The following is a 16,886-nucleotide window of genomic DNA, read 5'->3' as shown; positions in this document are numbered from 1 at the left end:
TTAGCATTCAAGCCAGACGAGGTTATGAATACTTCATTATATGAATAGTTACTCTGAATTTGGACAGACGAACCTAGTGTGCCATAAGTCTAAAGCTTTGTAACATTCAACCTACAACCTGTTTTCTGGATAAGTTTTTTTAAAAGCCTAAATATGTTCTATTTTACTAAATATATTAGGTTAGGTCTGATTTGACGTAAATCATACGACACCCCTATTTTTAATCAAGTAAGGCATCCTACTCAATCGTTTGTATGCCAAATAATAAAAATAAAAAGTACTATGATTTCATTTAACTAATAAAAAAGAATAGTTTAATTTCTCTAAGATGAAATAATCCATAGAATTCTTCAATTTGAAACCAGAGTTAGAAATTCAAGACTTTGTACTATATAAGTGTTAAGGATATTAAATACTTTACTAAAATTTTAATATGTTTTTTTCTATATTTTTTTTACTAGTGAAAAGTGTTATTTTGGTGACACTTATACTTTGGTCTAAATATATTAATTACACGAACTCGGAACCTCTACAATTCTAAGAGTTACAGAGTTAGAGGGAGTGTAGTTGGGATTTAAAGATTGATATTCATTAAGTTATATTTATCTAAATTTTTGTTTATCATAAATTACTTTTAAGGAATGAGATCCTCTGTAATTTAAAAGAAACAATTATTGAAGATCATAATTGATTATTACACTTGTTAAAGATATATAATTTATGGGTTTGGTGTTTGTCATTTTAAATGACATAAGTTATGTCATTTTAGGAGAGAGATAGACACAGAAAAATGAAAATCATGGAGAGAGAAAGTGGGTGGTTTTTTTTTTTAATTTAAAATTTAAATAAATTTTTTTTATGCGTTTGTCTCTCTCTTAAAAGGACAGAGTGTTATGTCATTTAAAATGACAAACATTTTTCCCATAATTTATACCTATATTATTATAAAGGTATTTCTTCATTTGACTAATTTTATTTTAAAAATATTATCATTTTTAATAACTTATATAAATATAAAAAATAAAATTATAATTACTTCATATTTTACAGTTATAATTGCTTTTAAACACTCTTTAAATGATAATACTTTAAACTTAGCGATTATAATGGACTCGTTATTATTATTTATTTTTTAAGCTATTATAAAAATTAAAATATAGATTGAGGGGCATATAATGTTCATCGAAACTCTAGAAGTTATAAAGATGGAAGATGGATGTGTTCTATCTTAAAATTTATCAAGAACCTATTTGAACCAAAATTGAAATTAAAAATCTAGGTCATTGAGCAGACAATCACACCCAATAAAGGGTATTGAAAATGACATGATTAAGAAAAAAAGAGTAAATACCCTTTTTCGTCCCTGGAAATATTTGTGAAGCACAATTTAGTCCCTCGGTTTAAAAAAGTCACATTTCAGTGTTTCATCTTTGAAAAAAAGGGCCACGTTCGTCCTTCCGTTAGTTGGCATCTAACGGCCCAACTAACGGTGCACACGTGGACCGTTACTTTGCTGAGTCACCGTTAAGTATGCCGGCTTGGAAGTAAAACGACGCCGTTTTGAAGGTGCCTTATGTCTTGTTGGAGTTTTGAACAGCTGAAGGTCCTATTTGGTCCCTGACAAATTTATCGAGGCCCTATTTGGTCCTTAACACTAAAAAATCACCATTGCAGCAAACCTTTCAAACCATCATTGCAGCAAACCAAGGCTTATGCTATTGGCCAAGGCTTATGCTATTCGATCAGATTTCCCATTGTCAACAACCACCTGAAACCAAAAAAAGGATTACAACAATCTTTTACAATATATAACGAGCTTTCTATAGTACATATGAAGTGCCAATATGGATACAACCTTACCCAATGAAGCAGTAACCAACCCCTTTGAACGTCTAGGACATCCAATGACCAGTGCCCAGTACCTTCTTTGTAGGATTCTCTTTTTTGTGTCAATCTATTTAAGGATCAAATGGAACAAGGTCAGAAAAAAATGAAACAGATATAGCAACTTGAGATTGTGACCATAATAGACCAATGCTCTGGAGGTTAAATCATCCAGGTCAGCCAGCATGAAGCATTTGATGAAAAAGTACAATTATCACTCACATCATCTGACGCCCTGGAAGCTTTCTCGCGGAAGATGGAATGCAAAACTGCAGCACTTGTCTGTGTCCTTCCCATCACCAGAATGCCGGAGCAGTCTCTGTCCAGTCTATGTACCTTAATATATACAATCTTGTTCAAGTATCAATCTAATATCTAGTTCATACTTCATATATCCAACCAACCATCAATAATATTGGCACAGAACTAAAACACAAGGCAAACAATCCCACAAATTTCATGGATGTTCAAGCTTTGTCATGATGATAACAGATGCAACGATCTATGAAAAAATAATAAATAATAAACTTTTACCATTCTTTTTTACAAAATACCACTTTCCAAAATCATGGCAACTGTCTTGAGTAACAATAAAAGTGTTGTCTAATGAAAAAGGAGAACACATGAAAAAAGAAAAGAAAAGAAAAAAGAACTCATTCTTCCCTTTTCATTTAATGCATTGTTTGCAATTGCAAGGAACTCTTTTAGAAGTGATACCTCTAAAAGGTCGTAAGAGTGAAACCTTTGTAATTAAACCTTGATGCATGAAACAATATATTGCTTCATAGAGGAAAAAAGTTTCATTGTGGGTTCTTATATTATTGTCATTATTACACAGCCAATGCAAAACTTGAGCAAGTTGAGTACACGATATGATGAGCTCCTCGTCCTCTTTGGACACAAACAGCTAGTGGTGGATTGTGATGTTCAAATCATTAACGAAAAAGTACAATAATTTGAGTCAATGTGATTTTCCTGCGATGAAATGCAGTTCTCCTTCACCAAATACTCTATTCGACTTTAGTTTCATTTTATCATCATCATTTTTTATTGAATCAGAGCATAAGCCTTGGCCAATGGGAAATCTGATCGAATAGCATAAGCCTTGCCAATAGCATAAGCCTTGGTTTGCTGCAATGGTGGTTTGAAAGGTTTGCTGCAATGGTGACTTTTTAGTGTTAAGGACCAAATAGGGCCTCGATAAATTTGTCAGGGACCAAATAGGACCTCCAGCTGTTCAAAACTCCAACAAGACATAAGGCACCTTCAAAACGGCGTCGTTTTACTTCCAAGCTGGCATACTTAACGGTGACTCAGCAAAGTAACGGTCCACGTGTGCACCGTTAGATGCCAACTAACGGAAGGACGAACGTGGCCCTTTTTTTCAAAGATGAAACACTGAAATGTGACTTTTTTAAACCGAGGGACTAAATTGTGCTTCACAAATATTTCCAGGGACGAAAAATGGTATTTACTCAGAAAAAAATGGTTACAACTAGTTGAGCACAGTTATACAAATACATCATGATTCTTATTTACACAAAGAAGAAAGTTTTTTTTTTAAATAAAATAAAAATAAAACTACAAGATGTTTCTACAGTCCAAGGGATTAATTCTTATTCAAGTGTCAGTTTGATTTTAACTAATTAGCTACACTTCATGCTTACAACAACCAGAAGTAACACATGTATAACTCTTTGCTCATTTTATTAGTTAATAATTTTTGTGATATTGTTTTTTTTTTTTATTATTTTGATTATTTATTTGACATGACCGAGGAAGGTTATATTTACAAATTTTTTGTTTAAAAACTCTTACAAATTACATTAAGTATGACCGGTCATACTTCAATCAAAAGTGTATGACCGGTCGTACTTAATGTAATTTATAAAAAAAAATTGTAAACAAATCCTTTCTTATTTCACATGTATGTAAAGAAAAGTAATAGAGACATCAGACATATATAGACCCACGGATAAGAAAATGAGCCTTTTGTACTCGTGAAAGGTGACTTTCATGAGTACATAGCACATTACATCAATGTGAGTTAGCAGAATTGTAATGTAAATATTAAAACAAAGGTAAAATCAATTATAATCATAAGATAAAAATATAAATATAAAGTAGTTTGTGTAAATGTGTGGGGTATCATTATTCAAATAAAATCACACTAAATGATTAAGTCCGCCCCAATAAAAGGGGCACTTTTTCCAACCTATCAATTATTAGATCTATTCCTCTAATTTCTTGGGGAATATTAGATTAATTTCATATTAATTTGTCCCTAATACAAGTAAGAAATGTATACTCTTATTGTTTATTTGGCTAAAGTTTTTCCAATTGCTTGAGTTATTAATTACAATCTTTCTACTTATTTGTCCCTCAATGGTTTTAGGGTCATTATATATTAAAGTCCATTTTTTGCCGTTTATTCTCACCGCAAAACATTTCTCTAAACATGCACATTCAAAAATCCAAGCACGAGCACAAAAACTGAACCAGAGGGTGGAAAAATCTATCACCTCACAGACAAAGGCAGCGTCATAATAAGAAGACAGCGTTTTACACCTAAAAGACCTGAAACTTACTATCCCAAAAAAAAGGAGAAAAAAGAAAAAAGAAAAAAGAAAAAGCAGAGGCCGTTGCAAAACAATTAGATAATGTTTGATGATCTCCTAATGCTTTTTGACCTATATAATGTGAAATCAGAGACAATTTATCCGATTAATTCTTTTGAGAAAATATTTACTAATTTAATGCTAATGATGCATCTTTAAATCGCGCATCACCTGATTTGTAAAAAAAATCAAAATATATATGTCTATCACATGTTACTCTATGCAAGACGTATATACAGTATAAGCAACTTAAACATACACATACTATGTATGCGTCTTATATTTTATACAAATCACACATCAAGTGATGCACAACTTAAATACATACATTCCATGTTTTGAATTAATCCGATGAAATGTATCTGCTTTTGCATTACATCAGTCAAAATGCCTCCTCAAGTTTTAACATCATCACATGATTACAATGTTGTAGGGGCCCTTATCAATTTTGAAATTTTTGACCCAAAAAGTAATCCCCCTGTCCATTTTGGTACTACTATTAATTGTCAACAAGTGCACACCGATCTGATGGCAAAATGTGCACGTAAATATATGGTTCAAAATGCTGCATGCTGGGGACACTACCCCACGTGTTACTGTATCGTCCGTTTATTTTTTTGTGACTATAAGCAACAGCATGTGGGGGTGACCTCTTTGGCTATGGCTAAAGCTATACAAAAATTTCAAGTATATATTCTTTTTCCAAACCATAACGTCAATAATGACACTGTTCAAATGGTCTCTGTCTCAGACAATCACAAGAAGCAGGTACCCTTGAGTATAAGGAAAAAAAAACCAACCCTGCCCTATCTCTAGATCTAAACAAATCCCACCCACCATAGAAACCCCATAAATGAAGTACATGATGCTATGGCCAATGCAGAGAGTGCTACTATAACAGACATGAATGCCATTCTATGTAGCGACAAAAAGAGGCAAAAAATTCAGAACCTAAGTGGGATTCTCTTTCTCCTGATCAATCTTGTGATATTGGCTCCTTTGCACTTAATTCTGTTCAGAACTCTGACCCACTTATTGTAGAATGAATAAATAAATAAAGGAACGTAGATAAGTTATTTATCTTCGCTCTCAAAACGACATTGTTTTGGGTTGAAAAATTAAAAAATTATAATAAAAAAGACTATTATAACTCTGAAGTAAATTATAATTACAAAAATACCTTGATTTCTGCCTCAAAACAACGTCATTTTGAGCTCACTGTAGATAGTAGAAAAAGCGAACCCATAAATAAATACAAAACAATGGACAATGCATATTTCATCGTATTGGATATATTTTGAGGGTAAAGCAGGGAGAGATTACACATATAGCCAATAGGGTAAAAGTATGAAGAAATAAAAAGAGGAGAAGGGAGTGAAGTGAGGAAGAAATTAAGAAGAGGGATTTTTTTTAATTAATTTTAAAAAAAGAAAGGACATATCCAATTTTCTTTTTTGATTTTTGGGAAATCGAAAATGGTTAAAGTGGACATAGCCCATAATAAAGAAAATATTACGAAAGTGAGAAATAAAGTTCCCTATACGAAATTATGTGGTTATACAAAAGGCCAAAAAGCGAAAGTTCCTATCAAAATGCTAAACTATAAATATTTCTTTATGGAGAGAGAAGGAAAAAAAAATAATGCCAGAAAAAGAAGAACAGAACAAAAAAGTAATACAAAGAAATAATTTCCGTACTTTATCATTGAGTGGATGAATCATGATTTTAGTGGATATGGGTCCAAAAATTCCAAATTAAAATTCAGAAATGAGGTTTTGTTTGGGATAGGCTGGTGGGTCTGACATCTATGTTATAATAACAAAATAGAACACAATACATTGTAGAAGGGTTATGATAATGCAAATGAATAATATAAACAAAAATATAGAATGTAAGGGATCGGTTGGCTAATGGTCCTTTTCACACCTTGGTGTTGTTTACCCAAATAAAATATGAGCAGCAATCACAAGGGATCACCTTTTTTTTTTTCTTTCAATGATGCTTGCAGGCAATATCTTTTAGTAGGTGTTGTTATCACGGAAACAAATGTCAATTATAGGTATCATAAGAGAGAGAGAGAGAGAGAGAGAGAATAATACAGTAGAGGGAAGATGGTGAATAAAGTTAAAATTTCAAAACCTACCTCGGTCTGAAACGAACAGAAAATATGCCAAAATTCTAAAACTGAAAAAACAAAATCTTAAATCAAATTGCAAAGCAGGCACCTGAAACAGAAGTGCAAAAAAATGTTGTAAAATGATAAGCGCACGTGTGCATCATTGCTGATAGATTGAGCCCAGGGGACCATATGAACAGTGTTGCTCGGAGTTGTAGTAGTACTCTTACATAAAGAAGGGTTAGACCTTCTTATTCTTCTTTCTAGTAGCAGCTAATAACACCACTAAAACAAGTCAAGGATGAGAAGGGAAACAATTAATTAAACTGTAATTTCTACCTTCTAAAATGATTATAATCATAATGAAAGGGTCAATTCCTTTGATTACCTTCCATCTAGCTACACTGTTTTATAGAATGACAATAAGTTCAAAATAAACAAATAAAATAGAAGCAAAACATATCAAATAAGAAACCTAGTTAGGAAGTGCCATATGATCAACTACAACAAAGCAACATAAAAATAAACAAAAAAATTAAACCTAAATTTTGTTGATGGTGAAAATCGCCATAATTAAGAAATATGTAACTTAATTATAAGCCGTAATCACAATTAATTTCCTTAAAAATTAAAATGGGAAGAATTAAATAAAAAATTATTAAAATTAAAATCACTATACGGTGGTAGTAGTAGTAACAATATCTGTAGCAGTTGCAGAAGTTAAACTAGCACTAGAACCAACACCACCAACACAACCGTCGCCGCCACTACCACTAGCAATAGAAACTGCACCGCTGTTAGCACCGCCGCCGTTGCCACCACTACTACTCACTCTCTTCCGCTTCTTCTTCTCATAAGGTATACCTCTGGCTTTGGATTGGCTTTCCCTCACTTCTCTGAGATAAATCCTAACAGCTTTGGCGCCGAACGGGTTCGACTCAGGGCGGCCGCCGTTTTCCTCGTAGGCCGCCCTGAGCCGCCCGATCAGCGCGTCAAGACTGCCCCACGCCTGCTTCAGTGGACACGCGCACGGTGCCGGAGGGTTCGGGTGACCAAAGTAAGGACAACCGGTTACGTGAACCTTGGTTTTCCCGAACTGGTCGAGGTACTTTAGGAACTCGATCACGTGCGCGCCACTGCACCGTGCTAACGTCAATGGCGGCTTGTGGTTTTGAAGGTACTGTAAGAACGTGTTCCAGTCTCGCCGCTTCTGTGACTCGTAACGGCTCGGTGGAGGCGGTGGCGCCGGTGATGATCCCTCCGGTTTAGGTGTGGTTGTAGTTGTTGTAACAGCAGCTGATGGACCCTCTGATGCTGAGTCCATGATGATCAACAACGTTAAGGTTACTTGGGTAGGTTCAATTAAGGTATATATCTATATCTATGTGTGGTTTATTGTGTGATCTATGTGATCCGGGTGAAAATTATGTTTTTGTTTTTTAATTTTTTTTTGGCTACTTGTGAATGAGAGTGATGAGTGTTTGTTTGAGTTTGCGGTGAATGTTTTCACGGGAAAGGGTTTCTAGTTTTTTGTTAGAGAGAGAGAGAGAGAGAGAGAGGGTGGAGCGTTTTCTTTGGTTTGGTTTGGGAAGCGAGAAAGGGAAAGAAAGGAAAAAGAGAGAGAGAATTATTTTAGAGAGAGAGAGAGAGATTGGTGATGGGACGTAAAAAAGCTTAGGTGAATGAATGAAAAAGAATGAAGAGGGTGTGAATAGAGTTGTATTGGTGATGTGCGTGGGGAGTCTGGGGAATAAATTTTGGTATTACTAATTTATTAAAGATCTGGTGTATCTCATCAATTAAAATATTATGTGTAAGTTAAATTTTTTTTTTTCTGTCAATTTTTTTTTCTCCTCTTATATATAATACTTTCATTGATAAGATGTACTGAATCTTAATACAGCAATAATACCAAAAATTTATTCCGAGTGGGAGTATATTGAAGAGAATTGCTATTTGCATTTTGTACAGTGTTTGGCAATTTCAAATGATGTGGGCCCTTCTTGACGTGACAGGAATACTATTCACTACGGTGGTTCTCAACTCCTTCTCTCAGATCAGCCACTCACTTCCTCAACCTCACAAGGGTTGTTCTCTCCTGCACGCTTTCTTCTTATTGGGTTATTTTTGCTATATCCCAAGATTGAGTTAGAGAGTGTACCCTCAACACGGATATATTATAGTGTGGACTGTGGAGTGTTAATTCAATGTTATGTATGCGCAATAAATATGGAGGGTCCTAACGTTGTCAAATATTTCATGGCCATGTTGAATTTAACAATGAATCCGCCTTGTAAATCCTCATTTTTCATTGTTTGAATTTTTTAAATCTCGTTTTGCATTATACAACAAGGATAATTAATAAGCGACTAGTTGTAAAATCACTCCAGTGGTCCAATCATAATGGCTTGATAATTAATATTTTAAGAGACAAATAAGTACTTCGGTTTAGGTGTCCGTTAGTCGTTCATTCAAGCAACAAGTAACATAAGTTAAAAGAATTTTTTTGCTTTATGTACAATGGGCATGTTATATATACAAATTTTTTTATTTACAAATTCTTACAAACTATACTATATTCTTTAAAGAAAATACTAGTTATACTATGTTCTCTCGAGAGAACATAGTGTAATTTGTAAAAAAAATTTAAAAAAATTTATAAACAGATCCTTCCTCATATATCATTATCTCATTTTACCCAATGATAAATGAATTGATTTGGGTTGAATTTCTGGATTTTAAATATTTTTTTAAAAAATACTTCTTAAAATAAATGACGCAAAATTAAATTAGAAATTTATTATATCAATTTTTTATTAAAATTAATATAAATCATAAATAAACTAAAAAGTAACTTAACAATTATTATATAAGCTAGCATATATTAATTCTCAAATAAATTATAAATTAAAAAATATGACACTACAAAAATTCAAGCATTTTGTGGGAGTCATATTTTCATATTGTGGGGGTCTTTAACCTCCACAAAGTACATTTGTGGCATACGTCACAACATATTTTGTGGGGTCTTTATGTGCAACGCCACAATTTATTGAAATATTTTCTGGAGGTGACAGACCCCCACAAATGTTTCTGTTTCTGGAGGTTTAAGACCCCCACAAATTTGTTGAAAATTTAAAAAAAAACATTTAAAAATTTTACGTTTCTTTTACAAAACCAGGTAGATTCAAAAGGATAAAAAAAATTCATTAGCAAAAATTGGTAATTTCAGGGAAAGTGTCTTTTAAAGAAAATGCAGAAGTAGGGAATTACAGGGGATTCTTATACATTTACTTGTATCTTTAAATGTTTTGCTGCATTGGGCGAAAATAAAACGATGAATCTGTAAAAGGACCAAACCCCATTCTTAATTTTCACATATAATAAGTTAGTACTTAGTACTATGTCAATATATGTTGCAGTGATGTAAAAAATATTATGGGTATCCATAGCTAGACGTAATTCTCACTTCAGCCTGTTTTATTTTTTTAAACTACATACCAAAAATAAAAACTTATCTGCAAATGGTTGGATATATGCATGTAATTAGATAAGATTGTTATAAATTATAATGATTTTATTATATAATTAGAATATTCTTTTATCTCTTCTTTCATAAGCTTATCGTCTGAGGTTGAAATCCTCTCTATACTCTTACAGGCACAGTTCCAACACATATAGTTCTTGGAAGTTTGGGATTTAGATAGAACCTCCAAGCGAATACAGACAGACATAAACATAGAAAAAGAAAAAAATTAAATAAAACATATAGTTCATGTTTCCTGTACAATCATGATAAGTTCTTAATAAACACATATATTAAATAAACGCGGCAACATAATAAGTCCCAGAATTTTATAAAAGTTACATAATTTAATTAAAATCAATGTCGTTATAAATAATATATAAACAGATAAAAAAATGAAATGGGGACAAGAAAGAATAACGCCATTTGCATTATTTAAAAAAGGAAAAAGTGTATGTAATTTTAAATGATATTATTTTGTGTCATTTTAGATGAAACGACATCGTTTGAAGTAAATTTGATGATTTTTTATATTCTCTCTTCTTCGTGAAATTAGGAAGAGAGAGAAAATGAAGAAGAAAGAAGGTAAAAAATTATCAATTATGCACAAAAATGATTTCGTTTCATATAAAAAAAAAGTTGTATCATTTAAAATAATAAACGCTTTTCCTTTTCAAAAATTTAATATAAGAATTGGTTTTAAAAAATTAAAATCAATTCATCCTTGAATCCAAAACAATTGTGGGTTGGGTTTAAATTAGAGGTGACAAAATGGGCTCAGCATAGCGAACCGAGTTGTTTTACCCGCTCTGCCTGTCTAGCCCACCAACTCGCTCAATTCAGTATTTTTTTTAATGTAAAATGGGTTTGGCCTTAAGGGTCGCTTGCCAAATGGGTCAGGCCGGATCAGCCCACTTTTTGTCAGGCTGATAACGGGGTGGGGTGAGCTGCCCGCTTTACCACCTCTAAACTCATAGACTTGAAAGTTTAATCAAATGTCCCTTAGTTCTTTAAATAGTAACATTACTTCAGTATTTATTTACTTTTTATAATAATTTGGTGAATTGTCTCACGTTTCATTATCATTAGATATATTAAATAACTTTTAAAACATTTTTTTGACTCAATAATTACTATATATTCAACTACTCATTAGAAAGTTTTATTTTTTCTTATAGAGGAAACAAATTTTCATTCAACACGGCAAATTTATGACATCAAACATAATGAGATTATATTTATAGCTGAAGCATGCATCTCAACTCAGATAATATCGCTAGTGAAAGATAAAGAAGCTAAATAACAAGTTGCCCTATTACCTTTCTCGCTAAGTGTGATAGAACATGATATGCCTAAAATTTTAAGTCCTGAAAGGTATCATAAGCATAAAGAGAAAGAAATTAAGAAAGAGGAGATACAAAGAGAAAGAAAGGAGAAAACGTGTTCTTTGTATACAAGAAATGAATTGTACAATATACTTTCTATAGCAGAGGATGCCTACATATATACACTGGTCCTTACACTATGAATAACTAAACACTGAACTAAATCAGTTTCAACCAACTAGCTAGATTCACAGAATTAGTTAGGGGTAATAGCTGACTCAACAGTTACTCTTTCATCCCCTGCAAACTCAACGTCGAATGAACCGAGAGTGTGAGTTTGTCTCTAAGAAACTGAGAGTGGGACACAACCTTAGTAAGACCATCTGCAATCTGGTTTCTTGAAGGGATGTGTTGAACAACAATTAAGCCATTGAGTATCTTCTAACGAACAAAGTGTAGGTCAAGTTCAAAATGCTTTATGCGAGAGTGAAATAGAGGGTTGGCAGTAAAGAGCACAACATTGAGATTGTCACAAAAAATCTGAGGTGGATGAGAGGGGGAAACTTTGAGTTCTGATAGCAATGATTTGATCCAAGTGAGTTCAGTTCTGGTAGCAACTAGACACATGTCTTCTACTTCAGTGCTTGAACGGCTCATCACTGATTGCTTCTTAGAGGACCAGGACACTAAATTCTCCCCTAGAAAGACGCAAAACCCTAAAGTGGAGCATCCGTCATTTACATCAGATCCTCAATCAGAGTTATAGTAGGTAAGGAGTTGAGGTTTAGAAGAAGGGGCAATGGCGAGACCCATGTGAGGTGTGCCACGAAGGTAGCGCAGGATGCGCTTAACAGCCTTCCAATGAAAGTCCAGTGGGTGGTGCATGAATTAGCACACTTTATTAACTGAGAAAGTGATGTCTAGACGCGTAATTGTGGTGTGACATTCCGGTGGGCAGATGAGGGCGAGGAGTAGCGTATCCTGGCAGGCTTTCAAGCCGAAAGAGTACATGAATGAATCGAATCAACACCCGAAAGAGAGAGATTCCAGAGACTGTACAAGTATACAATTGTATAGTTAGGGATAACTTATAATAATTAATTGGTACTACCTAGAATAACAAGATGCATGTATTTTTCGGTAGCCCATAACGGAAGAACTCTATAGTTAAGCATGCTTAACTTGGAGCAATCCTGGGATAGGTGACCTCATAGGAAATTTTCCCAAGAAGTCTACGAGTGAGGACAATGCACGCCGAAAAGTCTTGTGTTAGTTCGTGGGGACAGTCATTGATTCTTGAGGCAGCTAGACATTACATATGGCATATTGTAGAGCTTTTATTATCAAACGATAAAGAAAAGGGTTGTCAAATGTGCTGCCATCACGAACAGAAAGTTTTAAACCAGACACCATTGGAGTTGGCATTAGTTTACAATTAGATAGGCCTGCTTTGGTGAGTAAATCATCAATATATTTTGACTGGGACAGATGTAGTGCACCACTGGATAAGGACTTGGATTTGATGCCAAGGAAATAGTGAAGTGGTCCTAAGTCCTTGAGAAAAATGCAGAATTAAGAGATTGGACAAGAGAAAAGATCACAGTGGAGGAGGAGACATTTATTAAAGTGTCATCTACATAGATCAAGACATATGTGGTGGTAGAGTTGTTGAACGATACAAAGAGGGAAGAATCACACTTGGTGGCATGAAAACCAAGGCGTGTAAGTGTACTGCTGAGTTTCTCAAACCATGCATGAGGGGCTTGTTTGAGACCATATAAAGCTTTGTCTAAGCGACAAACAAGAGTAGAATTATCTGAAGTGAATCCTGCTGGCTGTGTCATGAAGACCTCCTCACGAAGATCACCATTGAGGAATGCATTGTTAACATCAATTTGTCTAATTGACTACCTTTGAGAAAAAGCAAGTGTAAGAATGATACGAATGGTGACATGCTTGATAACAGGGCTAAAGGTTTCAGCATAATTAAATCCTTCACGTTGGTGGAATTCTTTTGCAACAAGTCTTGCTTTGTGTTTGAGAATGGATCTTATATTTCACACGCCAGGAGGTAAAGAAACAAGAGTCCACGTTTTATTTTTCATAAGGGCTACATATTCATCTTGCATGGAATGAAGCCAATGGGGTTGTGCTAAAGCTTCAGTCATAGAGGTAGGTTCCAAAGAAACAGTGAAGATGTGAGCCTTGAAGACACCAGCCTTTGCTCTTGTGATCATGGGATGCTAATTTATTGAGGCATCTGTAATATGTGGTACTGCTAGGGGAGCTACAATTGTATTGGACCTGCAAGATGTGCTTGAAATATATGATTTAGGAGAGAAATTTTTGTTAGTGGGGTTAGTAGAAATTGCAACATGTGAGTCACTCAATGCTAATGAATTATTGACATTAGGAACAAATGGAACATGACTTGTCAGAGGAGGTGCAAGAACATGTGATTGTGTGACTGAGGGGTATTGGAAGGGAAAATTGTGTTCATAAAAAAGAACATGTCGTGTGATTATGATTTTTCCATTAGGTGTAAGACACTTATAGCCTCTATGGCAATGGCTATAGCCTAAGAAAGTGGACTTGGCATATTTGTAGTCAAGTTTGTGAGTTTTGTAGGGTCTAAGATATGGATAACAAGTACAACCAAAAATTCTCAAGAAAGAATAGTCAGGCTATTTCCCGAAGAGTAATTGATAGGGAGAGATGTGACCAAGATTTGGATAGGGAAGCATGTTGATTATAACTGATGATAATGTAAAGCATCTTCCCAGAATTTTTGAGGTAAAAAGGAAACAGCAAGCATTGCTAAGCCTGTTTCAACCACATGTCTATGCTTGCGCTCAGGGGTACAATTTTGTTGGTGAACGTATAGGCATGATAATCGATGAATGATGTCGTGAGTTTGAAGAATTGGCTTAAGTGCTAGGTATTCTTTGGCATTGTCAGTTTGTAGTGCTTTGAGTTTGATGTTAAGTTGGAGTTTGGCCATGGCTTTGAATTTAGGGAATAAGGAAATAACTTGAGATCTCACTCGAATAGGATAGACCCAAGTAAATCTACTGTAAGCATCTACAAAACATATATAATATCGTGAGCCATGAATGCTTTCTACCGGAGCTGGACCCCAAATATCAGAATATACAAGTTCTAAAGGACTGTTGTATATATTAACAGAATGTGAAAATGGCAATTGGTGCATTTTGCCCATACAACAAACACTGCATATAGTCTTTTGAGCATTTTGAAAAAGGAATTTTACATTGTGTAAGGATGGATTTTATAGTGGAAAAGGAAGCATGTCCTAGTCTACTATGCCATAACTCAAGATTTGAGTGCATTTATTTGTATCAATACTAGCTTCTGTTTAAACTTGAAAGGCAGTGTTTAGGAGCTGGAAGCACTGGTGCTCATTCTATAATGACCCTAAATGGTAAATCTTAATTAGAGATTTAATTTAAGGATTTAAATGCCATAATTAAATTCAGTGAGTGATTCCGAGTATTTTGACTGTAATCATGACTATGTTATGAACAATGCGTTCTGCCAGAGAATTTACAGTTTGTGAATTAACCGGTAGAGCTTAAAAGAGCAAAATAATTTTAGAGACATAATTTGATAATTCTAACGACAAATATGAGTTCAGAACGAAAAATTGTATAGTCTGGCACTTTCCGTGAAAATCTCGTGAATAGTGTTTCTACCGGGTATTTTGTACTGCTGTTTAAGCAACCGGTAGAGTCCAGAAATAAATAATTGATGAAATAAGAATAAAAAAGTCCAATATATGCCAAGCAAGTCAATATAGGCCCAAGAAAATGATAAGTTTATAAGTTTTAAGTTTCATAAGTAAATGAAGTACAATTAGTGATTCACAGTGCATTTCGTCAAAAACGGTGCAAAAACCATATTGTGAATTATGAATATTGTTCCTTAGAAAATAAAAAATTAATGTAAATGATATTAGAAAAATAAAAATATATTTGTAGCCTTGAGTTAGTTCCGGGTTAGTTTAAGTGAATATACGCGAAAGAAAAATACCCAGGTAAAAGCCACATGTGCTATAAAACATAAGTGACTTATGTGATCACTATTCACTCAAAGAAAAACACTCTTTTCTCTCTCCTTGGGGCCGATCGGCAGCTATGGAAGGGGGGGTGAGGGTTTTGGTTTTTGCTTCTTTGATTTCTCCTCCAATATTCCACCAAATCTTTCACCCAATATACCAATCTCATAGGAAATCATCCAAGGAAGCTATTCCACCCCTCCATTTGAGCTGATTTCGTTTGTGGAGGGAGATATTCATCACTCCATTTTCGGATTACTATTCATCCAAGGTGAAAAAAGGGGTTTTTGGTGGAGTCTTGCTTGTTGGTCACCTTCTAGACCTTGTATAAGCTTTTGGAGGTAATGAACCTCTATTTCCATGGTATTATTTTGATGATTTAAGTTATAAAAGTTATGAGTATGTTTTGGTAGGAAAGCATTGTGTATTAAACTTTGATCTAATGATGAATCTTTGATGTCTTGGATTTAAGAAATGAAAATAAGCATTTGTATGTATGTAAAAAAATTAGAAAAAAATCCTATGCTTTCCTCTACATGTTCGGCCATCATAGGTGAAGAGTAGGTTGTTGTGCAAAAATTTTATCTTAAGTATTAGGAAGGTTTAATGTGTAGGAATTAAGTGGAAATTTGATAAATTAGTGAGAATGCCAAAGTGGGAAAAATTATATGAAATATGCCCTTAGGTTTAGGCCTTGTGGGGCTTTGGAGGGACTTTATGCTCCAAAAATTAAGCTGGAACCTTATGAAAACATGCATTTGTATGTGTAAGTTACATGTAAGTGAAGAAAAAGAACCTTTGTCTATGTCCTTGTAGTGTTCGACCTAGAGGGTGGTATAGGGGTATATTTTGTTACATTTTATTGTAAATAAAATGTGTTATAATTCATTGTATAAAATTGATGAGTTAAGAAGTAAAATGACTTGAAAAATGGTTGAAAAATACTTTGATTTCCTAAGGGTATGTCCGCGGCTTTTGAAGTAAAATGGCATGAATGATATTGAAAATTCTCAAGTGAATACTTGATTAAAATTAAAGAATGCTAATGAGTATAAGGTGGTCTAGACTTGTGTATTGGCATAACATTGGCAAAAGTATAAAGAAAGGAAGATAAGCGATAAAATGTATGCCTTATGGAAAGTCTAGGCATGATAGCATTTTATTGATTTGTATTTGTGGATTCTTGCTCTAGGTGTACCTAGAGACTAAAAAGGATCGGAATCTCTTAAAGACATATAAGTAACTTGTGCAACAAGTAAGCGTATTGGTAAAGCTTCAAGAGGTAAGCTCTATGTTTAAGGAGTCTTTTCCTGCTTGAGTGCTCCACGATGGTTAGTGAACT

General features: G+C 34.0%; 1 protein-coding gene and 1 long non-coding RNA gene across 2 annotated transcripts; both read right to left on the bottom strand.

The window, feature by feature from the left end:
- Positions 1–1,687: 1,687 nt before the first annotated feature.
- LOC133291836 (uncharacterized) lies at positions 1,688–6,784 on the bottom strand. Its single transcript, XR_009748842.1, has 5 exons — positions 6,728–6,784; positions 5,683–5,720; positions 2,107–2,220; positions 1,861–1,954; positions 1,688–1,768 (listed from the first exon to the last, which is right to left on the bottom strand). It is a non-coding gene; the product is annotated as an uncharacterized LOC133291836 (long non-coding RNA).
- A 439-nt stretch (positions 6,785–7,223) lies between these two features.
- On the bottom strand, positions 7,224–8,179 carry LOC133291838 (protein LIGHT-DEPENDENT SHORT HYPOCOTYLS 6-like). Its single transcript, XM_061490168.1, has one exon. It carries the CDS (start codon positions 7,940–7,942, stop codon positions 7,292–7,294), a length of 651 nt encoding a protein of 216 aa, XP_061346152.1. The 5' UTR covers positions 7,943–8,179; the 3' UTR covers positions 7,224–7,291.
- Positions 8,180–16,886: the final 8,707 nt, after the last annotated feature.

This window comes from Gastrolobium bilobum, unplaced genomic scaffold (genome assembly GCF_033153095.1).
Source record: "Gastrolobium bilobum isolate Gb01-03AN ecotype WA unplaced genomic scaffold, APGP_CSIRO_Gbil_v1 utg1911, whole genome shotgun sequence".
NCBI classification, from domain to species: domain Eukaryota; kingdom Viridiplantae; phylum Streptophyta; class Magnoliopsida; order Fabales; family Fabaceae; genus Gastrolobium; species Gastrolobium bilobum.
The sequence above is the reverse complement of the archived record's forward strand: the minus strand, read 5'-3'. Positions and strand labels throughout refer to the sequence as shown.